The 16308-nt window shown below is 40.2% G+C and overlaps 1 protein-coding gene across 3 annotated transcripts in view; it reads right to left on the bottom strand.

Moving 5' to 3' along the window:
- Positions 1 to 16308, bottom strand: part of ESR2 (estrogen receptor 2) — a 36783-nt gene that overhangs the window by 5246 nt on the left and 15229 nt on the right. For all 3 annotated transcript variants that reach the window (XR_001921970.2, XM_018082999.2, XM_018083000.2), the window contains exons 5-8: positions 10690 to 10989; positions 5042 to 5180; positions 2395 to 2528; positions 443 to 617 (exon numbers count right to left, since the gene is read on the bottom strand). Coding sequence is in view for 2 of the 3 variants with exons in the window: in XM_018082999.2 (XP_017938488.1) it covers positions 443 to 617; positions 2395 to 2528; positions 5042 to 5180; positions 10690 to 10989 (748 nt within the window). In the remaining variant the exon portion in view is untranslated. The remainder of the gene's footprint in view (positions 1 to 442; positions 618 to 2394; positions 2529 to 5041; positions 5181 to 10689; positions 10990 to 16308) is intronic.

The following is a 16308-nucleotide window of genomic DNA, read 5'->3' as shown; positions in this document are numbered from 1 at the left end:
AAAAGACAGCAAATTGGTCTGGGAAAAAATGGCACCCAAAGTCCACTTTGCTCCACCAAAGCCCACACTGCAGACCACTTTTGGAGGAGATTTTTATTTTAGACAGAAGAGTTTTGATGGCTGGGTGGGGTTGTTGTTTTTTTGGGTTTTTTTTGAAAGGCTGAATTTGTGTTGTTATTGTTATGTATTGTTATATCAGGCAGATACATAATGAACAATTGAATGTGATAAGCTTAAGACAGCATTTTAATATCACACCATTTTTGAGTGCCAGCAAGCACTTGAGCACAGTGCCTGATTTGCTGGGCTAGGAAGGAAAGCCTCCCAGTGACAGAGGTGAAGAGGATTCCCTCAGGAGTGCTCTGGAGTTCTGCCCTTCCTTTTTTCCTGTAATAAACAAACACTAATGCCCTACATGTTACACACACTCTGTAAAACGTACCTTGCGTGTCTGACATGAGAGAGGAGCATCAACAGATTGGCCAGACGAGTTGTCTGCTGCTGTGAGGGGATCCCACTCTTCGCAATAACCCACACCAAAGCATCTGTGACCACGTTAAGCAGGTGATGCAGCTTCCTGTTGCTTTCAGGTTCTTCTGCTGACAAGGGAAACATGCCTAACCAGAGAAGAGAAAGAAAATATTTGCTGCTCATGAGGAAGGAAAAAAGCCAATGACTGTGGATTTTTTTCTGATGTGTCTGCAGTGAAAAATCTTAAAAGTCGGCAAAAACAAACAAAAAAAAAGAGATTGGGGTTATGGAGAAGGAAGAGAAGAAATCACCACTGGGAAGATCTGGAAACACACAATAACATTATTGATAAAAGCAGATCTGGGACAAAACAAAACAAAAAAACCAAACCAACCAACAACAACAAAAAATCCTTCCAGAGACATTTATGGAACGACAGTTCCAGAACACCTTGAAAACTAGGAACAAAAGATTTTGACAGGAAAGAAGAGTAGGGAGAGGTAAAAGGAGAGATTTTTTGAGAAGTGAGCCTCTCAAGAAAATATGGTTGATTACATGTGGGTTTTTTGTTGGGTTTTTTGGCTGCTTGATTGTGGAGGGTATTTGAGGAATAAAAGAACAGCTTTTGTTGTCTATTGAAATAATGGTATCCATAGAATCACAGAATCATTGAGGTTGGAAAAGACCTCTAAGATCACTGAGTCAAACCTTTAACCCAGCACTGCCAAGCCCACCACTAAACCATGTCCCCAAGTGCCACATCTACACTTCTTCTAAATCACTCCATAGATGGTGACTTCACCACTTCCCTGTGCAGCCTCTTCCAATGCCTGACCACCCTTTTGGTGAAGAAATTGTTCCTAATATCCAATCTAAACCTCCCCTGGTGCAGCTTGAGGCCATTTCCTCTCATCCTTATCATCACTGAAATCTCTCATCCTCATGAAATCCCATTTCCTCTCATCATCATCATGGCTTTCCAACCACTCTGCCCCCAGCCTGTAGCACTGAATGAGTTTATTGTGGCAAAAGTGTAGGACCCAGCACTTGGTCTTGTCGAACCTCACACCACTGGTCTCTGACCACAAATCCAGCCTGTCTGGACCCCTCTGCAGAGCTTTCCTGCCCTCCAGCAGATCAACACTCCCACCCAAACAAGTAGGCAGAAAAGTGGGATAAGTGGGCAGCTGAACTATTCACCTTCAGCATTGGACCAAGAATTCTGCAGCAGTTTCTTGCTGAAAGCAGTAGATGTAAATAGTTTAGCTGTTATTTTGTTGTTACATTATTTTGACAACATTAACTACAAAATGTTCTGGGGCCAAAAATCATTTTTACTGCAGACTACCCTAAACTAGCAAACACACACTACTCCTTGCCCTGTGTAAAAGCTTGCAAAACAAAGCTACTGTCCTGAAATTCATCTTGCAGAACTGTTGAGTACTTTCAATCATTTTTACCAACTAACTACCGTTAAATAGGAATATTTAAGCCCAATTAATCATGACTCAGTTGAGTAACTAGCTTTACTATAAATAGGAATTAAGGACACGTTTGTAGAGCTGTACAACAACTTCACACATGAGCAGGATCCAGAGAGATGAGAGCAAAAGTTCCCATTGAAAAGGACAGACTCACAGCCTGGGCCATGGGCCCCACCTTGTGAGAAGCTTTCACACTTTGGGTCTTTCGTGCAGTTCTTACAACAGAACATAGATCCTAAATCCAGCAAATGATACAGCCTGGGAAGTTTTTCGAGCAATCAAACAATGTTTACAATCTATCAGAGAGAAGTCCTTTTCTCTTACCCTCTTTCAACAGTTTTATCTCACTTGATATTTCTGCATTTTTGAGGCTGATTTCCCAGATACCATGGAAAAAAAAGTACAATTTGGTGAGTATTAGACCGGACCCCATACTCACTGGAATTGAGGAGGATCATTGCCTTGACACACAGATACTCCTTGTGCTGCAGTTTCAGCTCTCGGAACCTTGAGGTCATGGCCAGGAGCATATCAAAGATCTCCAAAATTCCTTCTACGCATTTCCCCTCATCCCTATGGAAACACATACAAAATGTTACTGAGAAAGCAGAATTAAGGTACTCTGACTCAGACAGATAAAATTCGAAGCACAAAAGAGGCTGCAAAAGGCCCATCTATCTCATCTTTGGGAGAATTTAAAACGTTCTATCATGAAATCTAAATTGAAAATTAGACTGATATAAAAGGTCAGTAGTTATAAGAAACTGATTTTCTCTCTAAAGTGCAAGTATGATCATATTTCTGTAAGAGGCTTTATCCTCTCAGCCAGTATAAGTCTGGATAATCAGTTTGAAACCCTGCAGTGAAGGGCACAGTACCACCTTGAATCATTTGCAGATTTGTTTCACAAGGAGTTACCACAAACAGTAACATCATGGTTTTACCTGATGGAGGCCTCAGGACTTGGTGAAAAAAAAAAAGCCCCCCTTAAATAACCATCTTGGAATAATAATACATTTTTAAAGAATAAAACAACCCCTTGTCCCTATCCCCTAGTACCTTTTTCTTTGAAGTTATTGAAATATAAACAGATTTTTTGAGGGGTTTGGTGGTTTTGTAGTTTGGGTTTTTTTTAATTTTGCAAGTGTTTATGAAAACAACTTTCTCCATTTTGGACACTAGAATTGGTCCTATTTTTTGATCTGAAAAAAAAACCTCCATACAAACCTAAGCCATTCTAATGGGTTTAAAATTAAGCAGTAGCACATTTCAAACCACCGAAGCTACTATTCCAGTTTTTAGTTATTTTTCTTTTTACTTAAAAAGCAATTAAGCTCTACAATGCAATATCCAGAAGGAAGCTTCTTATACTCTTTGTAACAGGAGATCTTTTAGTCTGTAATACTTTTAACATGAGACATTTAAGCACAGCAGTGCAGGAGTATTAAAGAAATTTACTGTTTCTGCCTGAATACCACCCAGTTTCCTGTGTTTCTCACAGCAAAGGAGAATTTTAAGCTTTGGAGAAGTACAGACAGTTGCCAGATTCCAAACAAGGACACAAGCATCAGAGAAGTACTTGTCTGCAAAGAGATTATGTAGGATATGTATCTGAAGGCTCTGGGGAGATCTTGGGGCCTCTTCCAGTGCCTAAAGAGGCTCCAAGGGAGCTGAAGAGGGACTTTGGACAAGGGCATGTAGTGCAAGGACAAGGGGGAATGGGTTCACACTGACAGAGAGTGGGTTTAGATTGGATATTAAGAAGAAATTCTTTACTCTGAGGGTGGTGAGGCACTGGCACAGGTTGCCCAGGGAAGCTGTGGATGCCCCATCCCTGGAAGTATTCAAGGCCAGGGGTTGGATGGGGCTTGGAGCAGCCTGGTCTAGTGGAAGGTGCCCCTGCCCAGGGCAGGGGGGTTGGAACGGGATGATCTTTAAGGTCCCTTCCAACCCACATCATTCTGGGATTCTAAGTTCAGCTAAGGTAAAAAAATCAAGTTACAGACCAGTTTTGTGTAAGAATGTCTTAAATAAAATTACAGCACATCTAGATGCTTGTAAGCTCCCACTCTGCCATGTCTTGAGGAAATGAAGGAATGCATCAAATAAGATCACCCTGTTCAGCACATATTAGCTTCTGAGAAATTACATGTATCATATATTTTCATCAATTTCTTATTATTGCACTGAACAATGCAGCTTGCCCTTGCACTGAATTTTATACAAGTAAATTATAATTTATTTCCTATATTTTATAAATTAAATTTATTTCTCTTATTAGCCCATTTTCCCTTCTGTGTCTGTGATGATAATTACTAATTGCAAGCCACAGAACTGGTGCAAATCTGAATTTCCCTGGATTGAAAGGGCTAAGAGACATTTTAACACAATCCAAGAGAGTAGATTGTTTCCCTGACTTTCTGCTGGTGTGAAGCTCAGGTCAAATTCTTCTAAAGTTCTGTAGAAAAACATCCTTACTAATCCATAATCAACACTCTTGGTACATGATGCTGTGGAGAAATAATCTTTAAATTTGAAAACACCCTTATTTACCTTGAAAAAATATTCTCAGTATTCAACAGCAATCTAGGAGTTTTAAATCCCTTTGGGCTAGTGCTGCAATGTTCATTATTATGATAGCTATGAAGTCTGCAGTAATGGGAGGAAGGAAAACAGGCAGGAAACCTACCTAAAATAATTCAAACATTGCCTGACACTATATCTACTTTTTAATGAGGGATGTAGGGACAAACGGACAAAGATGTATCTATAGTTTCAGCATCTAGAGACACAGAACAAAAGGAACAAAATCAGCAGTAGATGTGAAAAATGCAGAGAAACTTCACACTGTCACACCACATGAATTCAGGAACTTACAGGTTCAACAATACTGTTTATGCTTAGCATTCCTTAAACCCCCATACGGACGTGGAACCTCAGGATATTATTGTTGCAAACACCAGTAAATTATAGTGTTAGAGAAAATGTTAATAGCATCTCCCATACTTAATCCTCTTCCTCTTACCATTCACCCCACCTCCAAACATCTTAATATGAAGCATTCTCAAGAAATTTATTTCTTTTACCTGTCTAATACAAGGTCTGGTGCAAAAATCAGTTTTCCAGGATGGTCAATTGATCTCCACATCAAACCAATCATTAGAACTTCCATCCAGCAGCTCTCCAAGAGTCTCACTTGGTCATAGAGGCTGAGATCAATGAAGCCTAAAGTGATGAAAGTAGCATAAAATAAATCAACTTGTTTCTTTCCCTGTTTTGATAAAGAAGAATGAGCACAAGAGAAACAAAAAGAACCACGGGTTTTGAAGAAAGGCAAACAAGGGAGCACTGACACCTGAAGTGCCATCCTGCCATTTCAAATAGGAGTAAAAATATTTGTTATTGTCAAATCTTCCACAAAACGTTTGGAACAAAGCAGAGTGGTTTTCTAGTGTGTTTACTGCCATAGAGCTGGTGAAACTCAAGTGACCAAGCATAAAGCAGAGGACCTGCTTTATGCTTGGCCACCTTGGCCTTCTGAAAGGCACCAGGGAATCCCTCGGGAAAGTCACATTTGTCAGAGATTGCTGCATTGTGCTGCAGAAGACTCCTAGGAAAATAATCTGTTCTTTCACCAGAACACATAAGGTTGGTGCTTGCAGGGTGTTTTTTATCTCATGGCAGGCATGTTCCTGGGTTTGTTGGGTAACTGTGAAAGAACCCACATCTTGGTGGCTCTGTGTTTTCATCCCCATTGTAAATGAAATGTGTTGATACCATCCATTTTCTGCTCTGTCCTTCCCCAAATTTTCAATAAACCAGAAAAAAAAAAAAGGCAAGGATAGTCAGTGGAGGCAGTAGTGTCCTCATTGCCTCCATCCATGGAATTCCAGAAGCAAGAACAGAATAAATGCCACTGTGCATAAACCTGAGCTGCATCCTGGGCTGCACCAAAATCAGCATGGCCAGCAATTCAGGGGGGTTGATTGTGCCCCTCTACTCTGCTGTGGTGAGCCTCCACCTGGAGTGCTGTGTCCAGCTCTGGGGTCCCCAGCACCACAAGGATGTGGATCTGTTAAAGCAGATCCAGAGAAAGGCACAAAGATGATCCGAGGGCTGGAGCATCTCTGCTATTGGGACAGGCTGAGAGAGCTGAGGTTGCTCTCTCCTTGGAGAAAGAGAAGGTTCTGGGAAGACCTCATTGTGGCCTTTTAAAACTTACAAGGGGGTTATAAAAAAGAGGGAGAGTGATTTTTTTAAACAGGCAGATAAGTGATAGGACAAGAGGGAAATGGTTTTAAACTAAAAGAGGAGAGATGCTAGAAAGAAATTCTTGACTGTGAGGGTGGTGAGGCCCTGGCACAGGTTGCCCAGAGAAGTTGTGGATGCCCCATCCCTGGAGGTGTTCAAGGCCAGGTTGGATGGGTCTTTAAGCAACTTGCTCTAGTGGAAGGTGTCCTTGCCTACGGGGATGAGACACTCTTTAAGGTCTCTTTCAACTCAAACCATTCTATGATTCTGATCCTATGATTTATTTCTCTCCAGAACTTATAGCAAGGCCCTAGATAGCACTGCAGCACAGCCAGAAGGGAGAGACAGTTATTGCCTACCCTGTCCTTGCAAAAAATAACTGGGGAAAAAATATTGCCTAGAAGCAGGAAAAAAAAAAAGAGGAATAAAATTTACACACTGCAAACCAAAAGAGCAGAAGTGTAGATTATCAAAACACAAGTGGGAAAGCAGACTGCTCAGTCAAGGACTAAAACACAGATATGATGTATGATGAAGTGCCACTCAGAGGCCAAAACCAAGATCAGGCCACAGTTTTCAAAGCTGAGCTCCTTTATCTCAGTCCCTTAGCAAAGGTGCTCCATTTTCGGACGAGCTGGCATCTACAGCTCTGCATGGTGAGAAATCCTTACAGCCTGGCCATGGGAGACAGGTTTCCTGTAATTCTTCCCAGTCATCTGAGGTCTTAAAATACACACAGGACTTTTGCGCTGCCAAAGAATCTGCTGTCAGTAATTTATACAAGTGCTCCTTGTATTTTGATCTTAATAAACTAGTAGGCTAGAAGACAGTCAGTGAGAGCATCAGGCTGACATTAACTGGGTAATGCTCACTCTCTCTTATCATCACTAAACTTCTGCCTTTTGACATTGGTACAACCTTGCTTCTGATTTTATGAGAAGTGTAAATGGGAGCCTATGAGCGGTACCTTCCAGTCCTGTCTTCCCTGTCACTGAATTTACTACAGAATGCACAGACAACAACAGATTAGCTGCCACACACACTCATCATTTAAAAGTGCTTTTGGAAAAATAACCACGGAAGTGTGAATAGCATAAACTGACAGTGGCAGTTTCCTGGGAAACAACAGCGGAAAGACATTTCAGGGTTTATTTAAATAAACATTTACACCAGCGTGTACTGATTTGTCTGGCATAAACAACGAGTTATCAGGGTTAAAAACTCTCTCAGTGGAGTAAGGTGTAAGATCAAGTCCCAGTGTTCAATCTACAGGTACTTAAAAATCCAGATTTATCATGGATGTCATCTGCTAAACTCACATTATCAGCAGCAGCAGTAGGATTTATGACCATTAAGCACAGCTCTTAGAAGGACTATACTTTTCCTTTTCCTAACAACTTCATGCTCTAAAGATTGAGGACAGCACAACTTCCACTGCAGTGTCAGAAGTCTCATTTCCTGCAGACTACCTTAACCTACTAATTTTTCTACAGCTTTAGTACACATCCTTTAAATTGTGCACTGCATGCCTTATCATTTAATTATAAATTGCTAAGACAGTTGAGAAAAAAACTTGTGCTGGATGTGTAATGACTAGAAAAAGGCACACTGCTCTGGTCAGCAACACACTAGGTTGCATAATGAATCCAAATTTCAATGTTGTGACAACATCTTATTGATTTACAATACAGGTTCAGCGATGAACCATGTTGAACTCTTTTAGACTAGGTCAACAAAGCAAAAGGCAATTATAGAAGCTATGTTCTGCTGCCTGACAACTGAGAATTAAAATACTTGGAATTCAGAAGGAAAAAAAATCCAAAAGTCAGCTTCTATTTTACTGAGCAACAACAAAAATACAATCTGTTGGGCTGAAAGTACAGACAAAAATACAGCCGCAGAGTAAAATTCTTAACAAAAGACTGCCATTAAATGTTAAAGATGAAAAAAACTCAAAATATAAACACGTATTTCTCCTATTTAGGCAAAATGTTACCATTAATATAAGCATCTATAAGGAAAAATAAAAATATTTTCTTTCAGTAAGTGTCAAAATAATATCCAGTAATAACTTAGAGATGGAAATGGGCTTCTAACCCAGGTACACAAAGAAAATATTCAGCTTTTCAGAAAGTATAATTATTGCTCACTGGACCTTTACTCAAGAAGTCTGTCATCTTTTCTAAGATTTTATCTCCAGGAACCAGGCATGGATTGGCATCAGACAAGAGTTTTTGACAAATGAAATTCCATTTTCTAAAATTTAGTCATCACAGTTTTTTAATAAAAAAAATAAACCCATGTTGAAATAAATGCTTCGACTGCCACGTAACATGGTAATATTACTTATAATTAGGTGTATATTAAACATCACATCTACTTTTGACATTATTCTAAAATGTTGTTTATTTCTGTTCTGTGTAACATGCGTGATCAGAAAAAACAAACACACATGATAAAGTGTCAGCATTCCCAGGAACTGTTTTGAAGGGGTTTGATTGTTTCAGTGGATTTTCTTCACGCAGTTCTCTTACTGCCAAGAAAAAGTTATTATTTCTGACATATGTGGAAAATAAACTGAAAGTGATGGATGTCAAAATTGGGGTTGGTTTGGAAACTGATTTTTTAAAAAATAATAAAGCAATCTCAACTGTCTGAGGTTTTGGGTTTGTGGGATTTTTGGGGGTTTTTTTGAAGAGGTAACAGAGGTAAAAGATAGAAGTTATTAACAATCAAAAAATGCAAAAGGTTGGGGTTTTTCTCATTGAAATATTGCTTAAAATGAGGTCATTTTCTAAGACTGGTTTTCCTTCACAATTCACTTCCTACCAGATAAACATGACTATGCTGAGTCCATTGAAATGGTACCTTTTAATCAAGTTTTTGTGATCGGACAAGAAACTATAACAATAGAAACCATTTAACCCCTTATGATTACTTACTTCACAGTTATTTTCAGAGTTTCTTAAATCAGTAAAAATAAAGACAAAGGATTTGAGTTTAAAACATCCCACACTGACAGCAAAAACACTTTCACCTTGCAGATGTCCAGCCTGGCTTGAGATGCTCGTGTGGTGCAAACATCTCCTCCCCAGCAGCTCAGCAGCCAACCTGGGATTTGCACACCCTAAAACCATCACACCTGGGCCCTCCAACACAGTGGCTGAACCTGGACACTAATCTGCTCCAGCAGCTGGGTCTGGTTGCACCACCAGCCACTCCACCTAGACCTGAAATAGGATACGCTTCCCTTACTCTAAATTCTTAATTTAGGGATTATATGAAATATTCTCCTCCAAGTGTGTTTCTTGTACTGTGCACGCACTCTGCTTCTAAAGGCAAGGATTACTGTCATGTTTTCCCAAGTGTGTACTCAAGCAGCAGCAGCTCTTTGCAGTGCACACAATGACCAGAGCAGAGCTCACACAAGCACACTCTGAGCACCTCCAGCATAAAATCCAAGAGAGGAGCCATGGTGTGCTGGCTCCTCAGTCCTGATGGTCATGAGGTCAGGAATATCAGTCATGCTGTGGAATATATTAGCCATGCAATGTAAACAGAGCTGTAGGGATCACTCCCAGCAGAGCACTCTGTCTGAAGCTCAGGATCAAGCCCCATACAGCTACACGTCCACCAATTATTCGATGTTTCCAGCTCACTGTTATTATCTGGTCACCTTAGGTCTCGTTAAAGGGCCACAGGCTGTGGTTTAGTCTATGCCAGCCACCAAGTTTTTCTGCACAGCTTAACCAACAATCATCTCTGCATGGTGGCTGCTTTTATTCTGGCTTTTATTCTTTATTCTGACTCTTTTAATCATGGGTACTTCAGGGAGAAGGAACTGAAAATGCTCACCACTTCTGGTTTGTAAGATAAATGGTGCACTGCCAACATGTACACATTCAAGATGTTCCAAGCACTAACACATATTGTTGTACTTCAGTTCATGTTCTTTGTGTTGCCAACAACCAAAAGCATCTTACTGATTTTTGTTTTGAAGGAGTGCACATGATAATTCTGAGATCAACACTGTGCTCCACTGATGCTTTTGTGCAGCAGCTCTGTCAAATGAAGTGATTGCAAACACCCAGAACTCGGACACATTTCAGTTTTCATCAGCTGTATTAGGAACTTTCTATCAGGATTCAAGGAAAGAATTTGGTGTTAAATGAACCTTCTAAATCAGCTTTGTCAGGTATTTTATAGCTAATGAGGTAGAAATTACATACAACACCAGCTATGCTTTTTAGCAAAATGAGCTATTATGTGACTAACAACAGATGATAGGAAATTATGGGCTAGGTTGTTGTCTAAATCAAAAGACATCTGGGTCAATTACTGAGAGTCATAAATTGTGCATTAGTTTAAAGGATAAAAAGATTGACTTTCATACCACACACTTATTGTGCTGTTATTTCAGAGTAGAGAATGACATACTGATGGCAAAAGCACTGACTAAAACAAATAAGACTGAAACTCTTACCAGGAATTTTTTTGGCCCAACCAATCATGTGAACCAGCTCTTTGTCTGCCAGTTTTGTCAGGGACATCATCATGGAGGCCTCTGTGAAGGGTTTGCTGGGCCGGCTCACCAGCACATTGGGAGGCTCCGCTTCCAGCAGCGTCAAGACGAACTGCTCCGGGCTGACCGTGCTGAGCAGGATCTCCTTCACCCGCGTCGCCGCCTCGTTGTACTTCTTCGCTTTGCCCATGCAATGCACCCGATCTTCGGAATTCCGATGGCTGCGCAGGATCCGGTACCCACAGCGTTCCCTTCTGGAGCCTGGCATGAGAGAGAGGCACGCGGTCGCACTGGAGGACTTTTCTAGCAGGTCGCGTTATGTAAATCCAAATATTTGCGGGGAAGGGGGAAAACCCTTTTGTACTGGATGTTCTAATATCGAACATCGAGTTTTTAGGATATTCGGCATTGACTTAACTTTGTTCCCACCAACTTCAGCTGAGGGTTTTCGTTTATTCTGCTTAACAGAAATAAAGTTTAAAAAGATTTATTTTTGAACTTCAGTTAACTCGTTTTAAAAGTCCAATGGAAAACTCCCGTCGACATCAACAAGACATAAATCAGGTCTTTAAAGGCAAATAAAGCTGATCATAAATTCTGTTTTAGATGTAAAATGGGGGAATAAAAAACTTTTGGAAGTCTGGGCCATGTTACAGATTAAATACCCCAGGAAGAAGCACAGCTGGGCCTCCACATTAGCTGGATGTTCAGCCAGGGACTTACAAGTTGCAACCCACTTTCTCCCGATGTCCCATTAAGCCAGCAGGAGTTTCTCCAAAGGGAATTCAGATATCTACAACTAGGAGCAAACACCCTCTTTGGAGTTCTGCCTGCAGAACGCTATTTCTGTTGCAAAGAGCTGTCCTTTAAATTCCTGTATTTATTTATGGTTCATTCTGACAGCACCAAACATTCTCCAATTCCCTGTCAGTGTTATTGGTGGCATAACTGTTACCTGTTCTTGCATAGCTGCCAAGGAAAGAGTCTAAAAGCTTCTCCAAACACATCATATGGGGATTTGCTAAAATATTCAGCTATCTAAAGTCATTCATCCCTTCAGCTATTCTTTAACAAGGATCATGTTCACTTATATACAACTAAACATTGGCAGTAACTGATGTGCAAGATTGTACCATATTAAAAATCAGGATATTTAAAAATGTGATATTACTGAAGGGATCCTTATACTGGAATCCTCCAACACTTAACAATTCTAATATCACAGCTAAATTGTTCTCTAAATCTTTTATAAGTTAAATTTTTATGCTGGTCATCAACAGTTTTACTGACACGATTCTCATGGGTTCAGTTTTCATAGGTATGAAAATGCCTGTGCTAACATAAATCTATACCAGACCAACATTTATTATTAATACATAGAGACCATGGAATCTTAAAGCATAATAAGTTGTATCATATGGATTCAGTCCCACAACAAATTTGACAGAAGCATCCTTTCTGCTACTGCTACTACCTTGACATTACTATTATTATTTATGTCTTTCTGGTGTGTAGCCTAAAGACTTCTTGCCCTGGCCACGGACTCCGGTTCTTCTTCATTAGGGTACGTGATTAAAGTTTTCTTAAAATGCATGAAGAAAAAGAAGCAAAGGAACAATGAAAATGGAAGAACCCCAAGAACCTAAACAGAGACAACAAGCACACTGACCAGGTTACTCAGGTCTATCAAAGGAGAATGATCAGCCTGTGTTCCAGCCATGACACATGGCATGTAAGCCAAAACAAAAGGTTTTTCAGTTCACCTGGAGGGACCAGGCATTCCAAGAAAACCTACTAGAAAGTCAAGAGGATCTGAGTGGCAGCTACTGGTAGGGTGATACTCAGAGACCTGTGTGTGTGTGTGTATGCACAAAAGACAGATTGTGCATGAGATACCTGGAAGAACAGAGGATACACAGACCAGCTACTGGATAACACTGAATGACTGTCTAAAGCCTTACCCTTGTGTTTCTGTGACTGCTCTTGGGGAAGAAGGGCTGAGTATCAGCAACTGGGGTGAGGCTGCAGACCCACAGCCATCAGCTGGGGAGAGATGGGGATCCATAGGTCAACTGTTTGACAGACTGACTGTCTAAACCCAGCTACTGGAAGGATCCATAATATTTAAATACATATATTTTTCACTGTTTGTGTTCACATGACTGCTGTGTTTTCTCTCTGTTGTGGTCTGCATGGTTGGCTGTGGATGCAGGTATCGTGTGTGCATTTGCATAATAACAATTCTCACTCAGACTTTATACTGGACCTGGGGACATGGCAGTGTGGCAGCTTCCCTTGTCAAGTTACTGGTTTCAGTAATTCCTATAATTCTTCATCCCTATCCACCAGAGTCATATAGACCATGACTTGTCCAACCAGGCAATGCAGTTCTGGTCCTGGGTTTCAGTTAGCAAAGAGGCCCAAACATAAGCCAAATTAAAAAAAGAGCAATGGGGACACAAAAAATTTAATTTCAGATATTGTTGACAAGGCTTTGTCTTGCTAATTAAATGCTGGATGAATACAGACCCTCAGTGGTGGAGGTTCCTCAGATGAGATGGTTTTTCAGGTCATAGTCCTGTCATGTCTTCAGCAGCTGTCAAACAGCATTTGAGTCAATCTGTGAGAGAGGTGAGATGCTAAGGCCACTCAGGTACAACCTGAAGGCACTAAAAATACTGGACAAGGACCAACAGAGTGTGCCAGAACTTTTGGAATGTGGACCTTTCAAGTTCACGTAGTTATCACCCTCACTTGCTGCTTGTTCAGTAAACCATGTCAGATGTAAAAGAAAACTGGATGACCATTAAAGAAGTTCTCAGTACTGGAGAACACACTTTATCCAGAAATCCAAGACAGGAGAAGATAAGTAGGGGAAGCTGGTTCAATGAACAGACCCTCAGGTATGGAGGTATGCAAGTGGAACAAGAAATTTGGAACTGGAAGTATTTTTCAGTTGGAAGTCCAGCTTAAAGTCTGCACCATTTGGAGCAAGGATGATTTTGCATCCTTGAAAGGGATATGGGTACAATGAAACAGGGTGAATGCAGACAGGATATTGGAAAAAATAATGGTAGAACAAAGTGCTTAGCCTAATAACAACTCCCTCGAAGTTGCCAGAGCAGCTGAACAGCAGTTAAAGAAAGATAATATACCAGCAGAGACAATTGGAGCTTGAGACATTATCTTATGGTAGATTCATGAAATGATACTTGATGATGATACCCAAAAAGAGGTTATCTGCAGAACTACAGAAGTCACAGAGCAATTTCTTCAACCATCTGTCTGTGCAAATCCTTTTCTTCCTGAAAGAGTCAAAGGTCAGTGAGGCATAGACTAATTTCTACAAAGACACCTGGATGATGTAGTGAACTCTGTGCTAAACCTCATTTTTGGACTAATGCACCAAGGTCAAGAGGAAAATCTCGAAGTGATTTGTCAGCTTCCAAAAAACATTAGAATGGCACAGTGTGCTGCAGACTGTTCTGAAGTAATGTAATGCACAGAAATTATGTATTTTCCACCACGGAAGACGAAGAGGAAAGGTCAACAGTGAGCTAGGCAACTGGAATGAAAGTACAGCTGGAGACAGATGAGGAAATGCCCAGGTATCAGGTGCTCTGCCTAGGGAGAGCCATGGCTCTGATTTCCATAGTCTGCATGGGAGGGGCTGTAACCAAGAAGAAATACAGCATGTTTGCTCTGCTTAGAAAGCTGAAACACATTGAACGTGGCCATCTTGAAGGACAGAACAAGAAAAATAACAGAGGGACTAAAAGCCATAGACAGGGCAGAGAAGAAATTTTCTTGGGTTATGAAAAAATACAAACTGCTGTGTGATGTGTAGTTTTTGTTCTCCAGTACCTGGGGGAACTGTGAAACCCCCCAAAAGAATTTGCAAGAATATCAGTCTACTAATTAAACACAGGGAAAGTTGTTCATTGAGGGACTGTATCTAAAGTGATAACCAGTTGAAGAGGGAACTGGAGAGAAGAGCAGATGCCTGATGACACAATAAGGAAGAAATTCCAGCAATTTGGACACACTTGCCAGAAGCAACATGTGGTCAAGAAAGCACTTCCAACCAGCTCATTGACCCTAGATCAGTTCCTGGCACTGAAGTGAACCAAGTGGGCTCTTCTGGGACTCTGATCAGCTCTGTTATGCTGTCACTCACATTTCTCTGTAGCACTGAAAATATCAGGCCTTTGGTGCCACAATATGAGTTATCCTTTCCAATGCAGTGTTGTGAAGATCTTCAAATAACATTTTGCAGCCTATCCAAAATATAAACACCCAGGTAAATGACCAGGTACTTTAATGAAGATGAAAGAAAACAATTAAATTTTAAAAAAAATAAATTAAAAAGTAGTCCAGTATCCTGTGATGTTATTAAAGGTCTCAGTACTTGTGGAGGGTTCTTAGCGGGAACTAGCAATGCCCTTTAAGTTACTTTAAGTTATTCAACTAAATCAAGTTTCATATACTACCAGTACTTATTATAAAAAAATAGTGCTCCATTTAAAACATAAAACCATCTTCTATTATCACATTACTGGCGCAGAAAGCCAAACTAGGAGTGTTATGACATTTTTGCATAAAAAAACTTGTTACTAAAGAAAATATAGTTACTGATAAAAAAGGGGAAAATCCAACCAAAGCAGATTCTGATTTATTGTTCGTCTTTTTTAATCAACATATATTTCCAAAGCAGGTGAAGGCTCGTTCACTGAACAGCGTGCATGAAACACAGCTCACTTATTTCCACTTTAATTTTTTTCTGCTTGTATTTAAAGAAAAAGAAAACAAGATTTAAGCTTGCTAGTCAACCTACACAGCAGAAAACAGCAGTCTTTCTAATTAATACAATGCATTTCAACAATGTAAAGGAACTTCTTCGCTTTCTATTCAAATCCAAAGTTTAGGCAGGACTTAGAAATTTTACCTATACATCTACTAGCATCCAATAGACCTAAGTGAGTAGAAAACTATATATTATAAATAATTATCAACCAGGTTAATGTTTGGCTTAACTAGACACAGAGATGTGGATCAGTGTATAAAGGCAAAGCAATAAAATTCAGCTTCCCAGACTAGGGACTATCTCTGACTTTACCACCAATTCCCTAACAGTACTTAATAGCTAATATTCGTTCCCACCAAGGTAATTCAGGCAATTGCAGAAGTGCAAAATGATCAAATCCCTCATTCTTCCTACCACACTCTCCTTATTTAGAGCTATTTTGTGCAAGAAAATAGCTGTATTCAGCTGAGAATGCTGGACCAAGGGCAAGACCTTGACCTACAGCACCACAGACCGCACTAGTAAATGATCAAAAGAATATAAGAAATAAGGCACATTGAAAAAAAAGTCATTAAAATGAGATTGTTGTTCACTTACCCATGAACAAGCCACAACACGTATTACTGGCAATGAAACACACTATTTTTCAAGCAACTCCTGCTTTACAAATTCTCTGAAAATCACAAAAGCTGTCTGATATGGTGGGTAGCCACATGGCAAGTTGCTCTTCATACTGATTTTTGTCCCTGGCAATTGCTTATGTAACTAACCAGTTC

This window comes from Manacus vitellinus, unplaced genomic scaffold (assembly GCF_001715985.3).
Source record: "Manacus vitellinus isolate BGI_N305 unplaced genomic scaffold, ASM171598v3 scaffold_6_pilon, whole genome shotgun sequence".
NCBI classification, from domain to species: domain Eukaryota; kingdom Metazoa; phylum Chordata; class Aves; order Passeriformes; family Pipridae; genus Manacus; species Manacus vitellinus.
This window is presented reverse-complemented; position numbering and strand designations above follow the sequence as displayed.